This window comes from Camelus dromedarius, chromosome 11 (assembly GCF_036321535.1).
Source record: "Camelus dromedarius isolate mCamDro1 chromosome 11, mCamDro1.pat, whole genome shotgun sequence".
In the NCBI taxonomy this organism is placed as follows: domain Eukaryota; kingdom Metazoa; phylum Chordata; class Mammalia; order Artiodactyla; family Camelidae; genus Camelus; species Camelus dromedarius.
The window spans coordinates 56,041,509-56,053,807 of NC_087446.1; the positions used below are offsets into that span (position 1 = coordinate 56,041,509).

Here is a 12,299-nt window from a genome sequence, read left to right on the forward strand (position 1 = left end):
GAAAGGATTCTCCTGTCCTGGCCGTACTGATAAATATGGAAACTCCATCTTTATTGGCTGTATAAACATCTCTGGTCTGTACATACATTTCATACATCATAGTGCAGGGCCGGAAGGGAGGGCCGAAGAGGAGGCCCCAGCAGCACAACAGCTCCCCCCTCCCCCCAAAGCCCTGCCCACTCTGTGCAAACCAAGGCCAACAGCTCCTGCTCCCTCTCCCTCCCAGGAATCACTGTGTGGGAGGGGTCAGGGGTCAAGTGGGTAGGAGACCGGAGGGCTTGGGGGGGGAGGACACACCTAAGTGCTAGAATCAAACACTGAAGCAAAACAGGCAACTGGCACAGGCAGCAAGCGGGGGCAGGGGGCAGGCAAGGGAGTGCGGGGCCAGCCCTCTGGGCTCTCCCAGGGCTCTGGGGTCTTGCCCTCACCGCGCAGGAGAGACAGCCCTCCCCGGAAAATAGGGACAAGGGTGCCCGGGTGAGCCGAGGAGGGCAAGGGCAGAGAGGAGCACGGGCCCCAGTCCCCCCACCTGACAGCCCCTCTCTCACTCCATCAAACACGTCATGGGCACCATCTACGTGTGTATGGCTGGGGAGAGCCGGAGACTCGGATTCTCGGCGGGGCTGTGGTGCCTGAGCAGGTAGTGAGGGAGGAGGTGGGCTCTCTGAGGAAAGAGCAGAGACCCTCGAGTAGTCTTCTTGGGACAGCAGTCAATGGAAGGAGAGAGAGGCCCAGGGGAGCCCCCCTAGCCCAGCCAGGGGGGATGACAGCAGCAACTGGTTCACACGATGAGGACAGGGAACAAAAAATTCGAGGAGAAATACTGTGGTAAACGGGAGGAGCTGTCCTGCTCCACCCTCTGCCGAGCCTCAGGCCCCAGAGCAGCTGAAACAGTCACTCACTCCTCTCCCTTCATGTGGGCCAGTGGGCGGGGGGGGGGGGGAGCCTTGGAAGCCCACTGGACAAAGCCAGGGGGACCCACCAAGAGAGCAACACCATTCTTTGGGCCCGTTCCTGTCCAAGCAGGGACTTGAGCCCAGGGACTGACGACAGGGGCAGCACCAGGTCAGAAATGTGGGCACACAGGAGCTTGACAGGGGCCTGATCTGGTAGGGGCAGAGTGACTTCACACCCTCTGAATCCTCAGGGAAGTAAGGAACTGGTACCTGGTTCTGCAAACGGCGAGTAGAGGGAGAAGGGGCAGGTCCAGGGGAGAAGGCCCTAGCCACTCAATGGGTGCAGATCCACTTTGACCTTCTCCCCACAACTCAGCATCCCAATGGTGGGGAAGAAGCCCCCAGAAGGTACAACAGCATCCTTCTTCCCAATGATCTTGCCATTCCGGGTGAAGAAAACCTGTGGGTGGAGGTGGGGGAAAGAGTGGGGCAGGCAGGCTCTGGCCTCTCCCTTGAGGATGCTAGAGCTACTCTGGCCTCAACCCCATCACTCCCAACTCCCACCACCGCTGGAGAGAGACAGAGGGTGATGCAGGAGGTGACCACAAGAGGGCATCCTGAGGCTGGAAACCAGCCTCCCAAGCAGTCTCCCCAACTCCTGTGCCCACAACAGCACCAGGCCTTCCCCTCTTCCCTGGCTATTCCACCCTAACAACAGCCCTCGCCCACGCCCAGGACCCCTAGTCCAACCCCAGACCCACCCCACTCACCACCACCTTCTTGCCCTCGTGCTCCTGCTCTATCTCTTCCCCATCATCTTCCTCTTCCTCTTCCTCCTCTTCCTCTTCCCCTTCCTGGTGCAGGTACATGACATTCCGGACGTTCCGGACAGCTCGGGCAGTCGGGGACAGGATCACTGTGTCACAACTGTCATCACTGTCACCTAGGAAGCCAGGAAACAGGAGCGCCTGTGGCACTGCCCCCACCCTCTGCCCGGCCAGACTGGTTGGCCACAGCCACCCCACTTACCCTCACTGTCCAGAATGTAGTCCCGGGGGAACATGATTCCACAGCCCATAATGTCCCCTTTGTAACAGCGTGGCCCAAAGGGGTCCCCCACACCACTGCCATGGAAGATCTTCCCGTCATCTGTTGGAGGGAGGGGAGAGGACACACACTTGAAGGAGGGGCTGATGCCCTACAGCTCCCAGCACGGCCCCGGCTCCAAGCTGAAGCATCCCCTCCATCTCTGGCTCTGGGGAAGGGAGGAGGCAAGGTGAAACAAAGATGGAGGGGTGGGGGGAGGCCACAGTCAGTGGTAGAGCATGTGCTTAGTTAGCATGCACGAGGTCCTGGGGTCAATCCCCAGTAACACCACACAAATAAATAAATATGTAATTCTCCCCCCAAAAATAATAAATAAAATAAAATTTTTAAAAGATGGAGAAAGAAGCAGGACAAGGGCACTAGATTAAAGAGACACCTGTCCATCCACTCAAGGGGCTAAAGGGGAGGCTCCCGCAGGGAGTCAGAGAGGGGAAGGGGCTGAGGAGGGGAAGGAGAGGTGGGTCCAGGAACCCACAGCTGGCAGGCTTGTCCTTTCAAAAGAAAGCCCTAAAGGAAATCAAGCAGACCATAAAAAGAAAATGCAGAATCTGCAGGAAGGGTGCAGAGGGAGCCAACTCAGAGGCCTGGAATGTCCAGCTCGGGCCCAGATTCCCCCGCCCCTGCTCTGCTCCCCTGGCTTTTAGGGCTGGGAGGGAAAACACAGACAAGGAGAAAGTGCTAGCAGCTTGGGAAGGGGAGAGCGGACAGCAGCAGAGGGAAGTCTCTGCAGCCAGATGCTGGAGGAGAGGCCCTTCGTGTGGAGTCAGGAAAATGCTCCAGTGCCCCTGTATCCCCACCACCCGGCTTCCCCAGGGCAACCCCTCGCATACCCGCATGATAAGCCACAGATCCTCTGCTCCAGCCGGGGTGCCTGTTCTTGGGATAATCCTGTACCAATATGAAAACAGAAAATCCACGGTAGCACACACAAAGAGAGGATGGCGAGTGGCACCTGAACCCTCAATCTCCTGGAACAAGCTACAGCCCAGAGGGCTGCTCCCAACCCCACAGCCTCACTCCTTTAGGCCCTGGAGCTTGCAGGGGAAGCAGGGAAGGTGGGAAGGGTGTGTGGCTTTCCCGGCCAGGGCTGCAGGCTGCCCCCACCCCACATCCAGGCTTCAGTGTGCATGGTGCGGTCACGACACTCAGCTCCAAGGTCACTCAGGGTCTGTATCCTTACACAGCAGACACATACGACCGTGTCCTGTCTCAGGTTAAGACCTCTCTCTACAGCCCAGCCCCTGATCTCCCCAAGAGCTCCCAGAGCTGAGCAGCTCCACAGGCAAAAAGCCAGCACTAGCGCCCACCTTCCGGGCCAGTCCCAAGGCGATATAGCATTTCTCTCCAGGGTCCACGATCTCCACCTCAAAGTAGTGGCTCCGGGTGCTCAGCGGGTGCCGGGCTTGGGCCAGCCCCACATCCACAATGCTCTTGCCCTTGCCCAAGTACTCCAGCAGCTGTGGGGGGAGAGTGGGGGAGTGGGGGGCAGGCTGACATCCACCCCAGAAACCTGGGCCCAAGCCCAGAGAACCAGTTTCCTGGGTCTGAGTGTCCAGGGAAGGCCGGGGAGAACAGAGCTAAGGTGGGCCGGGGGAAGAGGAGGAGGCAGCACAAGCAAAAGAGCTGAGCTCCTTGTTCAACGTGGTGCCCACCTGCCTACTGAGCCGGAGACCCTCCCCTTGCTGTGGGGAGACGGGGAGTGCAGCACTGCGGACTGGATGGCTGAGCGCCGGGCCCACACGGGGCCCTGCACACTTGGCCATCACTCCCCCCCAGTCACCCTGCCGGAAAAGGTCCACCCAGGGGCCCTGAACACAGAGCAGAGGAGGAGGGAAGACCAGGCTGAGGAAAGGGCGCCTTAATGGGGATGAGGAGGACGCAGAGGTCAGGGGCCAACTCCAGACGTCGGTGGGGAGAGGGGGTGAGCTCAGAAGCCAGTGCTGCCTGGGATGGGGCTGACACAGTTTCTCAAGGTCTTTGTTTTACTTGGCTTTGAACAGAGCTGTTTGCAGCAGGGTCAGGGAGGTGCTGAGGGAAGCCAGGGAACCCAGAACGACCAGCTCTGCTCCCTCATTTAATGTGAGGAAGGGGAGTAGGCAGAATGAAGCTAGGAAGGCAGGCTTCCCTGCTCCCAGCCCCTCGTGGATCCTTCAAGCTGGAGCAGGGGTGTGGAGGGGAGATGGCTGATGGGCTCTTGGGGCTCTTCAGCCCCACAGTGATCCTGCCTGGGCATGACGGGGCGGCAACCCCCAGTCTGGGAGGATTTATTTATCAGTTGTCATGGTAATAGTGGGGCTGTGACTCAACCCTATCCCCTTTCCCCCACCCTCAGCATCACCTGGGATTCCTTAATCCCTTTTTAATTAGCCAAACTGCCCCTCAAGACTTTCTTCTACCCTCCCACCCCTCCAGCCCTGAAGAAAACTCACTCCCTGGGGACCTCCTCCACTTCTCCCTGGCGAGCGTTGGATGCTGGCCTCTCACCCCACAAAGAACTCTTGCCTGAACAGGAAAGGCATTATGCTCTCCTGCCGAAACCTCCGTGTCTTCAGCAGAGGCAGGGGCTGCATCCTCACCACCCACTTCGGAGAGGCCACAGAGGGACTCGGCCCCCTTCTCAGCCCTGCCACCTTAAATCTATCATACCCTCCTCACCAGAGAACTGATGGCAGGGGACCAGGGGGGGGCCAGGAGAAAAGCCAGAGCTGTACAGGAGACTACCTAAACCTTTCTCCTCTCCTTCCTCCAGCCAGGACCTTACACATTTCGTGCTCTTTGACACTCTGAGCCCAAGTCTTCATTGTCTCACACTGCTTTCTTTCATCAGAAAGGGGTCCTCTGCAGATGGTCTTCTGATTTACTGAATATTATTACGGTCCATGCTGTCAGAATTGTTTATGGTCCTGTGTGTTCGTCGCTCGGCCTGGGTTGCTCCTCTGTGTGTCTCCCCACAAAGCCGGGAGGGGTGAGGTCTCATGCACATTAACTAGCTGACACTCCACCCAGTCCAAGCAGCCCCCAGCCCACCCTCTCCATTCCACATTGCAGAACTGGGTGGGGGACCCCACAGCTGCCCTTGACCCACTCCATCCAACTGGCCTCGGCATAGGAAACACAGCGTTCTCTGCTTCCAGAGCCAAGAGACAGAGGATCCAGACCCTGATCCTTGGGAAAAACCCGCCCAACTATTCCCTCTGCCTCAGCCCGGAGGAGGGGAGGCGGCAGTGCTGTCTACGGACAGGGTGGGGAAGCTTCCTTGAGCTAGACGGCCAGGAGAATGAGACACACTAGTGTGGGGCTCTAAAACCCACCCCCCACCCTACAGAGCAGCTCAGACAGGCTGCTGAAACAGACTGCTGACCACCTGGAAGACTAGGTCACTGCACAATCTGCCCTCTTCATGAGAGGACTCACTCACCCCTCAGGGTGTAAACCACCCCAATTCTTCTGATCCTCACCGGTCCACTCTCCTGCCCCTGGGCACAGCCCTCCAGATCCTTCTCAGAGCACTTAGAGCAGCAGGGTCGCAGGATGTTTGCCATCTAGATACAGCCTTGCTTGAGTACTCTCCTCCCCTCCTTAGACTCGAGCTGTCAGGAGCCCAGAGGAGATGGGAGGTTTAGCCCCTAGTCTGAATTGCTAGAATCTAGATGGTGGTCCCTCAATCTGCACCTCAGATGCCTCTTAGTTTGAAAGAGAATCAAACAGACCTGGGTTCAAATCCTGACCCCTATTAATTCCTGGCCACTAAACTCAAGCAAGGGACCTTCATTTCTTTAAGCCTCAGTTTCTTCATCAATAAAATAGGGATGCCAAGACCTGCATCTCCCAAATCAGGTGAGAAGATAAAATGGAGTGTCAAGGGCTTAGCCTGGAGCCTGACCCCCAGCAGATGATAAATGCATGTGTCGGCCTCTCCCTAAATCAGAAAGTGGGGGTTATGCTGGACTACCCCAACGTTCCAAGGCTCCCTAAACATTAACAGTCACCCCAAAGCTACAAGAGATCGGAAGTGCCAGTCACAAAGATGGAAATGATCTTTCATCTCAGCCCTTACCTCCATCTAGAATGGCCCCTTGGGCCCCCGGAACTGGTCACTGTTTCCCTGGGACACATGACCACTCCCCAGATGACTCCACCCCAACTGACCAATTGTATTCCTCCCAGTGTTTCTCCTCAAACAATGACCCATCAACAGGCATGTTCCTTTACATCTTTGGTGGCCATAGGAAGAACTCTTTCCTTAAGGCTCTCAAGACACCCCGTCCGCCCCCTCCACCTCTTTCCACATACAACCAAAGTCTTGAGAGGCCAAACAGGTAGACTGGCTGCCACAGCGCAGAAGCTGCAGACCAGAGTGCAGACAGCCTCCTGTGCTCCACCCCCACCCTCATGCCAGGAGTGCCTCCTCAGCCTCTTCTCTCCTGCTGGTATCCACCCTCCTCCTCTTGCCAGCAGAGACCCTAATCCCTCTTGACAGGAGCAAGGGAGGGCTCAGTGCCTTGAGGGCCTAGAAGCAGCTGAAACATGAACCAAGAACATGCTCCCCACCGGCCAGCTCAGGCCCCAACATGGTCTCCTCCTGGGTTGGGTCCCCGGAGGACCCCTGGGAAGGTGGGGCCTCATTCACTCCACTCTGTGTACCAAAGCTGTTGTTGCCCTGTCACCAAGGAGTTGTCAGAGGAGCTGTGACCAGGGAAACAAAGACAGAATGAGTTTAATCCCCCAGCACTATCTACTGCCCCCAACCCACAACACTGTACCTCACTTTGCAAGGCCTAGGGGCAGGGATGAGGGGCACTCCCATCCCTGAGCAAATGCAGCAGCAATTCGAGCACCCCCAGAGCTGTGGGGAGGGGGCCCTCTTTAGGAGGGGAAAGTGAGACCACAGGAAGCAGAAAAAGACTTCCTTCTGGAAATTAGCCAGGTCTGCTACATACAGATCCTCAGATCAAACAAACACAACTCAATGTTAACAACTGTTGACTCTGGGAATTCAGGGGAGGTTCACCGTGCTAACTCTAGAAATTTTTCAGTGAAAGGTTGGAGGGAAGAAAGATCAGGAGTTGAATTCACTCTTCTTCATGGGAAGAACCAGTGAGAAGGGAGAAGAGAGGATCACTGAGACTTCAAAACAGAGAGAGGGCGAGGAGTAAGAGAATTCCACAGCAGCCGAGGAGGCCCCTGGCTAGAGACACCAGACAGAAGCCCAGGGGAAGAAGGAACCGAAGCCCAGGAACACTGGGTTCACCTTATGAGAAGCAGGCAGGAAAGGAGATGTCTGGGTACAGAAGAGCAGACTAGCAGCATGCTTCTGACAGAGGGAAAGGCGGGGGGAGGGGCTAAAGAATTAATATCTGGGCTTAGTTTTTGCTACCCATTCGTTGTTTGACATTTGATCAAGTCTCTTCACTTTCCTGTCTGACTGTCTGCTCATCAGCAGTACAAGAGGACACGTGGGAGTGTGCGGGCAGTCCCAACAACTAGTGGGGGAGCTACCAGCACCCTGGGCCTGGGACCCAGGGATACTAAAGGTCCTATATATCAAGCAACTGTCTCACCTAAGGTGCCGACAGCCTCAGCACTGAGAAACCTGGACAGGATGGTGCAAAAGCCTCCCCCAAACCTTCACGGTTCCACAGGGTGCTCTACTGGGAACCTCACTCAGGGCAGGAGAAACAGGCAGCAACAATGGCAGAGGTCTGAGGTCCCAGGGAAGGGCTCCCCACCGAGGGGGACGTGAAAACAGGAAGGGCAGAGAGGAAAAACAGCTGTGCTAGACATCTTTAGAAGTAGGAGGCACAGGCATGGCCCAAAGACCTCTCCCAGGCTTCTCCAGGCTGACACCAATCTGACTGCTGGGTCAGAAATACAGTGGATGGTCAGAAGGGACACGAAGCAGGAGGCCAGGAGACCCACGGGGATGGCAGGGGCCGAGGGGCTGGAAGAAACTGGGTAAGTCACCCTCGTTTGAAAGATGGGGTAGTCGGCAAGCCGAGAAGAGAAGCAAAAGTCCTTCAGGAGGCTCGTGTCCCAGTCTGCCCCAGAGGCGCAAGTGCTCAGGGAGTAGTGTGCCCACCCGACCAGTGGTCCCCAGCTGGGGTGGGGATCTGAGAGGAGAGCCAAGCGCAACAGCTTATGTCTAAGACAGAAACAATTCTTAAACATGTGGCCTGAGGGCATTGGGGGAAGGGCAGGGAGGAAGGAAGGCTATTTATAAATGTCTACAGGATTCTGCATCAATTAGAAAGGATTGCCTGGGAGGAGCAGGGAGCAGAGTGGGGACAGGTCCAGGCACGGAAAGGATGCCAGGAAAAAACTCTTGAGGAGAGGTCAGGGATGAGAGCTGGAACATCGCCCTGGCTCAGGCCCAAGTTCAACTCTGTAGATGTTGTCAAAATGATGGTGGAAGGGGAAAGGAAAGGAGAGGTGAAGGTCAAAGAGTGGGCACCTGAGGCAGCCACGGCAGTCCTGGGACCCCAATGCCAGAAGTGGGTGCAGAGCATTAGAAGCCGCAGGAGGGCACGCTTTATGCCATTTTCCTTGTGTTTGACTCACCTTGAACTCCAGAAGTGGAGAGCCTTGCTCAGAACCCTCTCCCACCCCCTGCTGCTTCTGTTTTGCTATCGAAGGCGGAGTTGAAAACAGCCCGGGTCGCGGTGAGAAGGCCAGAGAGTGGAGGGAGAGGTTGAGCCAGGAGCGAGAGGGCAGCAGAGGGACAATTCCAAGCGGGAGGCCTGAGCAGCCCACTGGAGGTCAGGCCCAGACCCCTGACTCAGCATCCATTCACTCCCAACCCAGTGTGAGGCACAGAGGGTAGGTAGGAAGAACTTCCCTCTCTCAAGGTCCATACGCTGCCCAAGGAAAGTTAAAATCCAGGGAGGGGGCTAGAGCGGGTAGGATGAGATGTATAAAAAAGCCAGCTTTGGCGGGTCACTGAATCATCACCTGCCTCTACTCTTATCCTCTATAAAATGTAGGGGAAAGACACTGACGCTTATTCAAAAAAGGTCTCGAAGACCCTTCCTGCACCTGATCGGGACTCGTGACCACACCCGCCCCACAGCACGGTGAACTGAAAGCTGGGCCGCCTGGGCTGGGATCAAGCCAACAGGGAAGCCCAGGCAACCTGCTTCCAAGTCAGCCCAGCCTCTCACAGGCTGGCATGCAGGGCAGCAGGGGACACTACAGGCTGAAGGAACGAAGGAAAGTGAAGGAGGGCTAGTGCTTGTTCCCAGGTTAAAGCTACTAGCCTGAGCTCTCAGATGAAGGGGAACCAATGGTAAGGAGAACGCAGATCTGAACTTGAGAGTCAGGTCAGGGTGCCAGACTCTCCTGCCAAAATTCCCGCTTTCCAAAACCCTACAAAAGACACTGTCCTCACTCCCCATTCTAAACAACCCTGACCTGCTGATGTGGTCCTTGCGTGTTCCGCCCAGGCCTCCCTGCCCGCCCCCTACCACCCCCCGCCCCTTACTTACAGTTCCGCAGACCCGGACGTCGTGCAGCCGGCCCCACTCGTCCTCGTAACTGTCCACCATCATGACGCTGTCGTCCTCGCGGCCCAGCTCGGCGTTGAGGTGCAGCCTCACCTCCTCCCCCAGGGAGTGCATGCCCACGGCTGGGAACAGCCCATCTGGGGACATGGGCATAATGGTGGAGCCCACCTGCAGCACGGGGAGGGAGAGAGTCGTCTCCTGGCTCACTTCTCCACAGCTCATCTAATTCTCACAAGGGGAATTTTGAGATGATGCAACCAATCATTATCACACACGCTGACAGACAGCAAAACAGAGGTGCAGAAAAGTTTAAAAAGCTGCCAAGCAGTCCTTGCCTTCTAGCTCGGGGGGTACCTTGCTCAGCTAGCACGAGTCTCCTGTCATGTTGCCAAGTGCTTGTGATATGTGTGAGTGTGTTCCGGAGCAGGAAAGTGCTGAGGCACAGATGCTAAGGGAAGGGGACCTCTTGGTCAAGGCCTGAGAAGGCAACTTTCCCAGGGTGGGAGATGGAGCTGGGTGGGGGAAGAGAGAGAACTGGGGTCTCTCCTACTTGCTCTTCTCCCAGCCCTTCACCATCACTGGCCTCTTGCTGAAGAGGGAAGGAAAGGAGAAGTGAAACGAGAAACACAAAGCACAGAAAGGACATGTCCTCAAAAGCATTTAGGTCAAAAACCCAAAGGGGACCTCCGGCGTGTGTAGTCAGGCCATAATCTCCCTCCCTTTTTTTCTGCTCAAAACCTTTCCCCAAATCACTCAATTTTGCCCATAATTTCTGCTCATCCTCTACTGTACTGCTTGGCCCTCTGCATCTATGACCTGATGAGTGTCCCAGCTTCCCCCAGGTAGGGGAAATGTCTTCTCCTACAGGCAGGAAACCTCAGGAGACCCTGAGGCTGGACTGAAGAAGATGGAAAACAAGCCTCCAGGACCCTGGGCAAGCCCCAGCCCGCAGACTCTTTCTTATCACTCACACAAACCCCTGGACAGCTACAAGCCACTTAAATCCCACTCAGAATGTTCCACTCACCCGCTTCCCATTTTTGGTGAAGAAGATCTGGGCAGTCTGCACATCAAAGGACACTGGCTCAATGCCACAACCAATCCGGTCCCCAGAGTTGCACTTTGATCCAAACTGGCGGCCCTTGGCTCGGCCATTGTACAGCCTGTGGACAGAGCAGCACCGACACAGAACCCGAGCCTGGCCTCCCAACTTCTCCCCAGTGCCAACAGCTGGGGCCTTGTCTCACTGCTCCCAGTCACTCTGCAATGGCATCTACCTATGTCCCCGCTCCATCCTCCCCTCTACATCTACAAACCTCCAAGGATAGCCATCAGGCCACCTTCCTGTCCTGATCAGAAATGTCTATGAAAACACCCCGAGACAGGTGAAGGAATGGACAAAGCCACCCTGAGGTAGACCATTATATCTAAGATCCCCAAATCCATAGGAAAGGGGTCGGGTTCCACAAGAGGCAACTCACTTGCCATCGTCAGCATGGTAGGCTACAGAGTCGGGCAACCAGCCAGGCTGGTGATCCAAGCTGTAGTACTGAGGGACCAGTCCCACAGCAATGGTGCCCCGGACCCCGCTGTCCACAATAGACACCTGGAGGGAGGAGAGCAGGGCACAGTTAGCAAGGATGGGAGTTAGACATCAAAAAGGGCTGAGGCTCAAAAAGACAAAAGACAGGGGAATCAGAGAAAAAGGGCACTGAGGGAGAACCAGGGAGGGTGGGGGCCCGCATTACCACGATTACTTAGAAAATAATTTCCAAGCTATGGAAAAAGATAGGAGATGGAGTAGACGTCAGGCTTGGGTTAGGGGGTGGGAAAGGACATGGGTCAAAGTCTACCTAGATGAAGGGCAGGAAAGCAGAAGGGACAGGGTGATAGGACCCCAGGGTCCCTGTCAGATTAGGCACCATGCTATCCTATGCCCTTTTCCCAACCAACAGTATAATCCTGATGGAAAATTTGAAGGCCTAGATCAAGAATCTAGTAAAGGAGCTCCTTGGGGCTTAACCAACTCACCCCCTGCTCTGCCCACCCATTGCCTTGATCACCTCAAAATAATTGCTGTCCTTGGTCAGAGGTCGAGAAGCGACGTAGCAGCCAACTTCACCAGAGTTTCCATGGTAACTAGAGGAGGAAGGAAGGGGGAGTTCCATTAGCAGCCTAGCTCAGGAGTTGAGGGAAGGGCCTCAGCAACCCCAACCCCCATCCCAAGAGGGCCAGCACAGAGGAGAATCCGTCATGTTTCAGGACATCTGCGCAAACACCACAAGAAGATACTTGAGGTTGCCCACCCTTCCAGCTGCCTCCAGCCAGGGTCCAACCCACACCAGACCAACACAAGCCTGGCTTCTTCATTGCCAGTAGGGAAGAGAATATGGAGTCTCCCTCAGTTGCCTGTTAGGGTCTCACAACCCTGTCTAACCTCAATCCCTCATGCTGCAGCTTCGGCCCTTTTCCTCTGGCTCTGTCCTCAGGGAGCTGGAGAACGGCTAGTCTCTATCCTCTGTACAAAAGCCCTCCTAGACTGAAAGACAGTTATCCAGTGTCCCCTCCTCAGCTTTCTAGTCTCCAGGCTAAATAGCACTACTTGCTTCCTCCCTATGGTGACAACTTTTGTGAGAGAATGAGGCTCTGAAGGAGTCAGGGAAGGCATTCAAGCCAGAAAACGGAGAGAAAACAAACATAAACACAAACCAGGGTGTTGGAAGGTGGTAAGCAAGATGCGCTACAGGACTGTCCTTCCCAAAACAGGAAATCCACTGCCTCTGACATGGCCACTCTT

General features: G+C 55.8%; 1 protein-coding gene across 7 annotated transcripts in view; it reads right to left on the reverse strand.

The window, feature by feature from the left end:
• Nucleotides 1–24: 24 nt before the first annotated feature.
• The window catches only part of SPRYD3 (SPRY domain containing 3), a 27,835-nt gene continuing 15,560 nt past the window's right edge, over nucleotides 25–12,299 (reverse strand). For 4 of the 7 annotated variants that reach the window (XM_064491030.1, XM_031462488.2, XM_031462491.2 and 1 more), the window contains 9 exons: nucleotides 11,566–11,641; nucleotides 10,984–11,108; nucleotides 10,530–10,665; nucleotides 9,485–9,670; nucleotides 3,311–3,460; nucleotides 2,834–2,891; nucleotides 1,926–2,045; nucleotides 1,667–1,839; nucleotides 25–1,356 (listed from right to left, as the gene is read on the reverse strand). In XM_064491030.1, the coding sequence (XP_064347100.1) occupies nucleotides 1,222–1,356; nucleotides 1,667–1,839; nucleotides 1,926–2,045; nucleotides 2,834–2,891; nucleotides 3,311–3,460; nucleotides 9,485–9,670; nucleotides 10,530–10,665; nucleotides 10,984–11,108; nucleotides 11,566–11,641 (1,159 nt within the window). In that variant the 3' untranslated portion in view covers nucleotides 25–1,221. The remainder of the gene's footprint in view (nucleotides 1,357–1,666; nucleotides 1,840–1,925; nucleotides 2,046–2,833; nucleotides 2,892–3,310; nucleotides 3,461–9,484; nucleotides 9,671–10,529; nucleotides 10,666–10,983; nucleotides 11,109–11,565; nucleotides 11,642–12,299) is intronic. The other 3 variants (XR_004140095.2, XR_004140094.2, XM_064491031.1) reach the window with 3 other exon arrangements.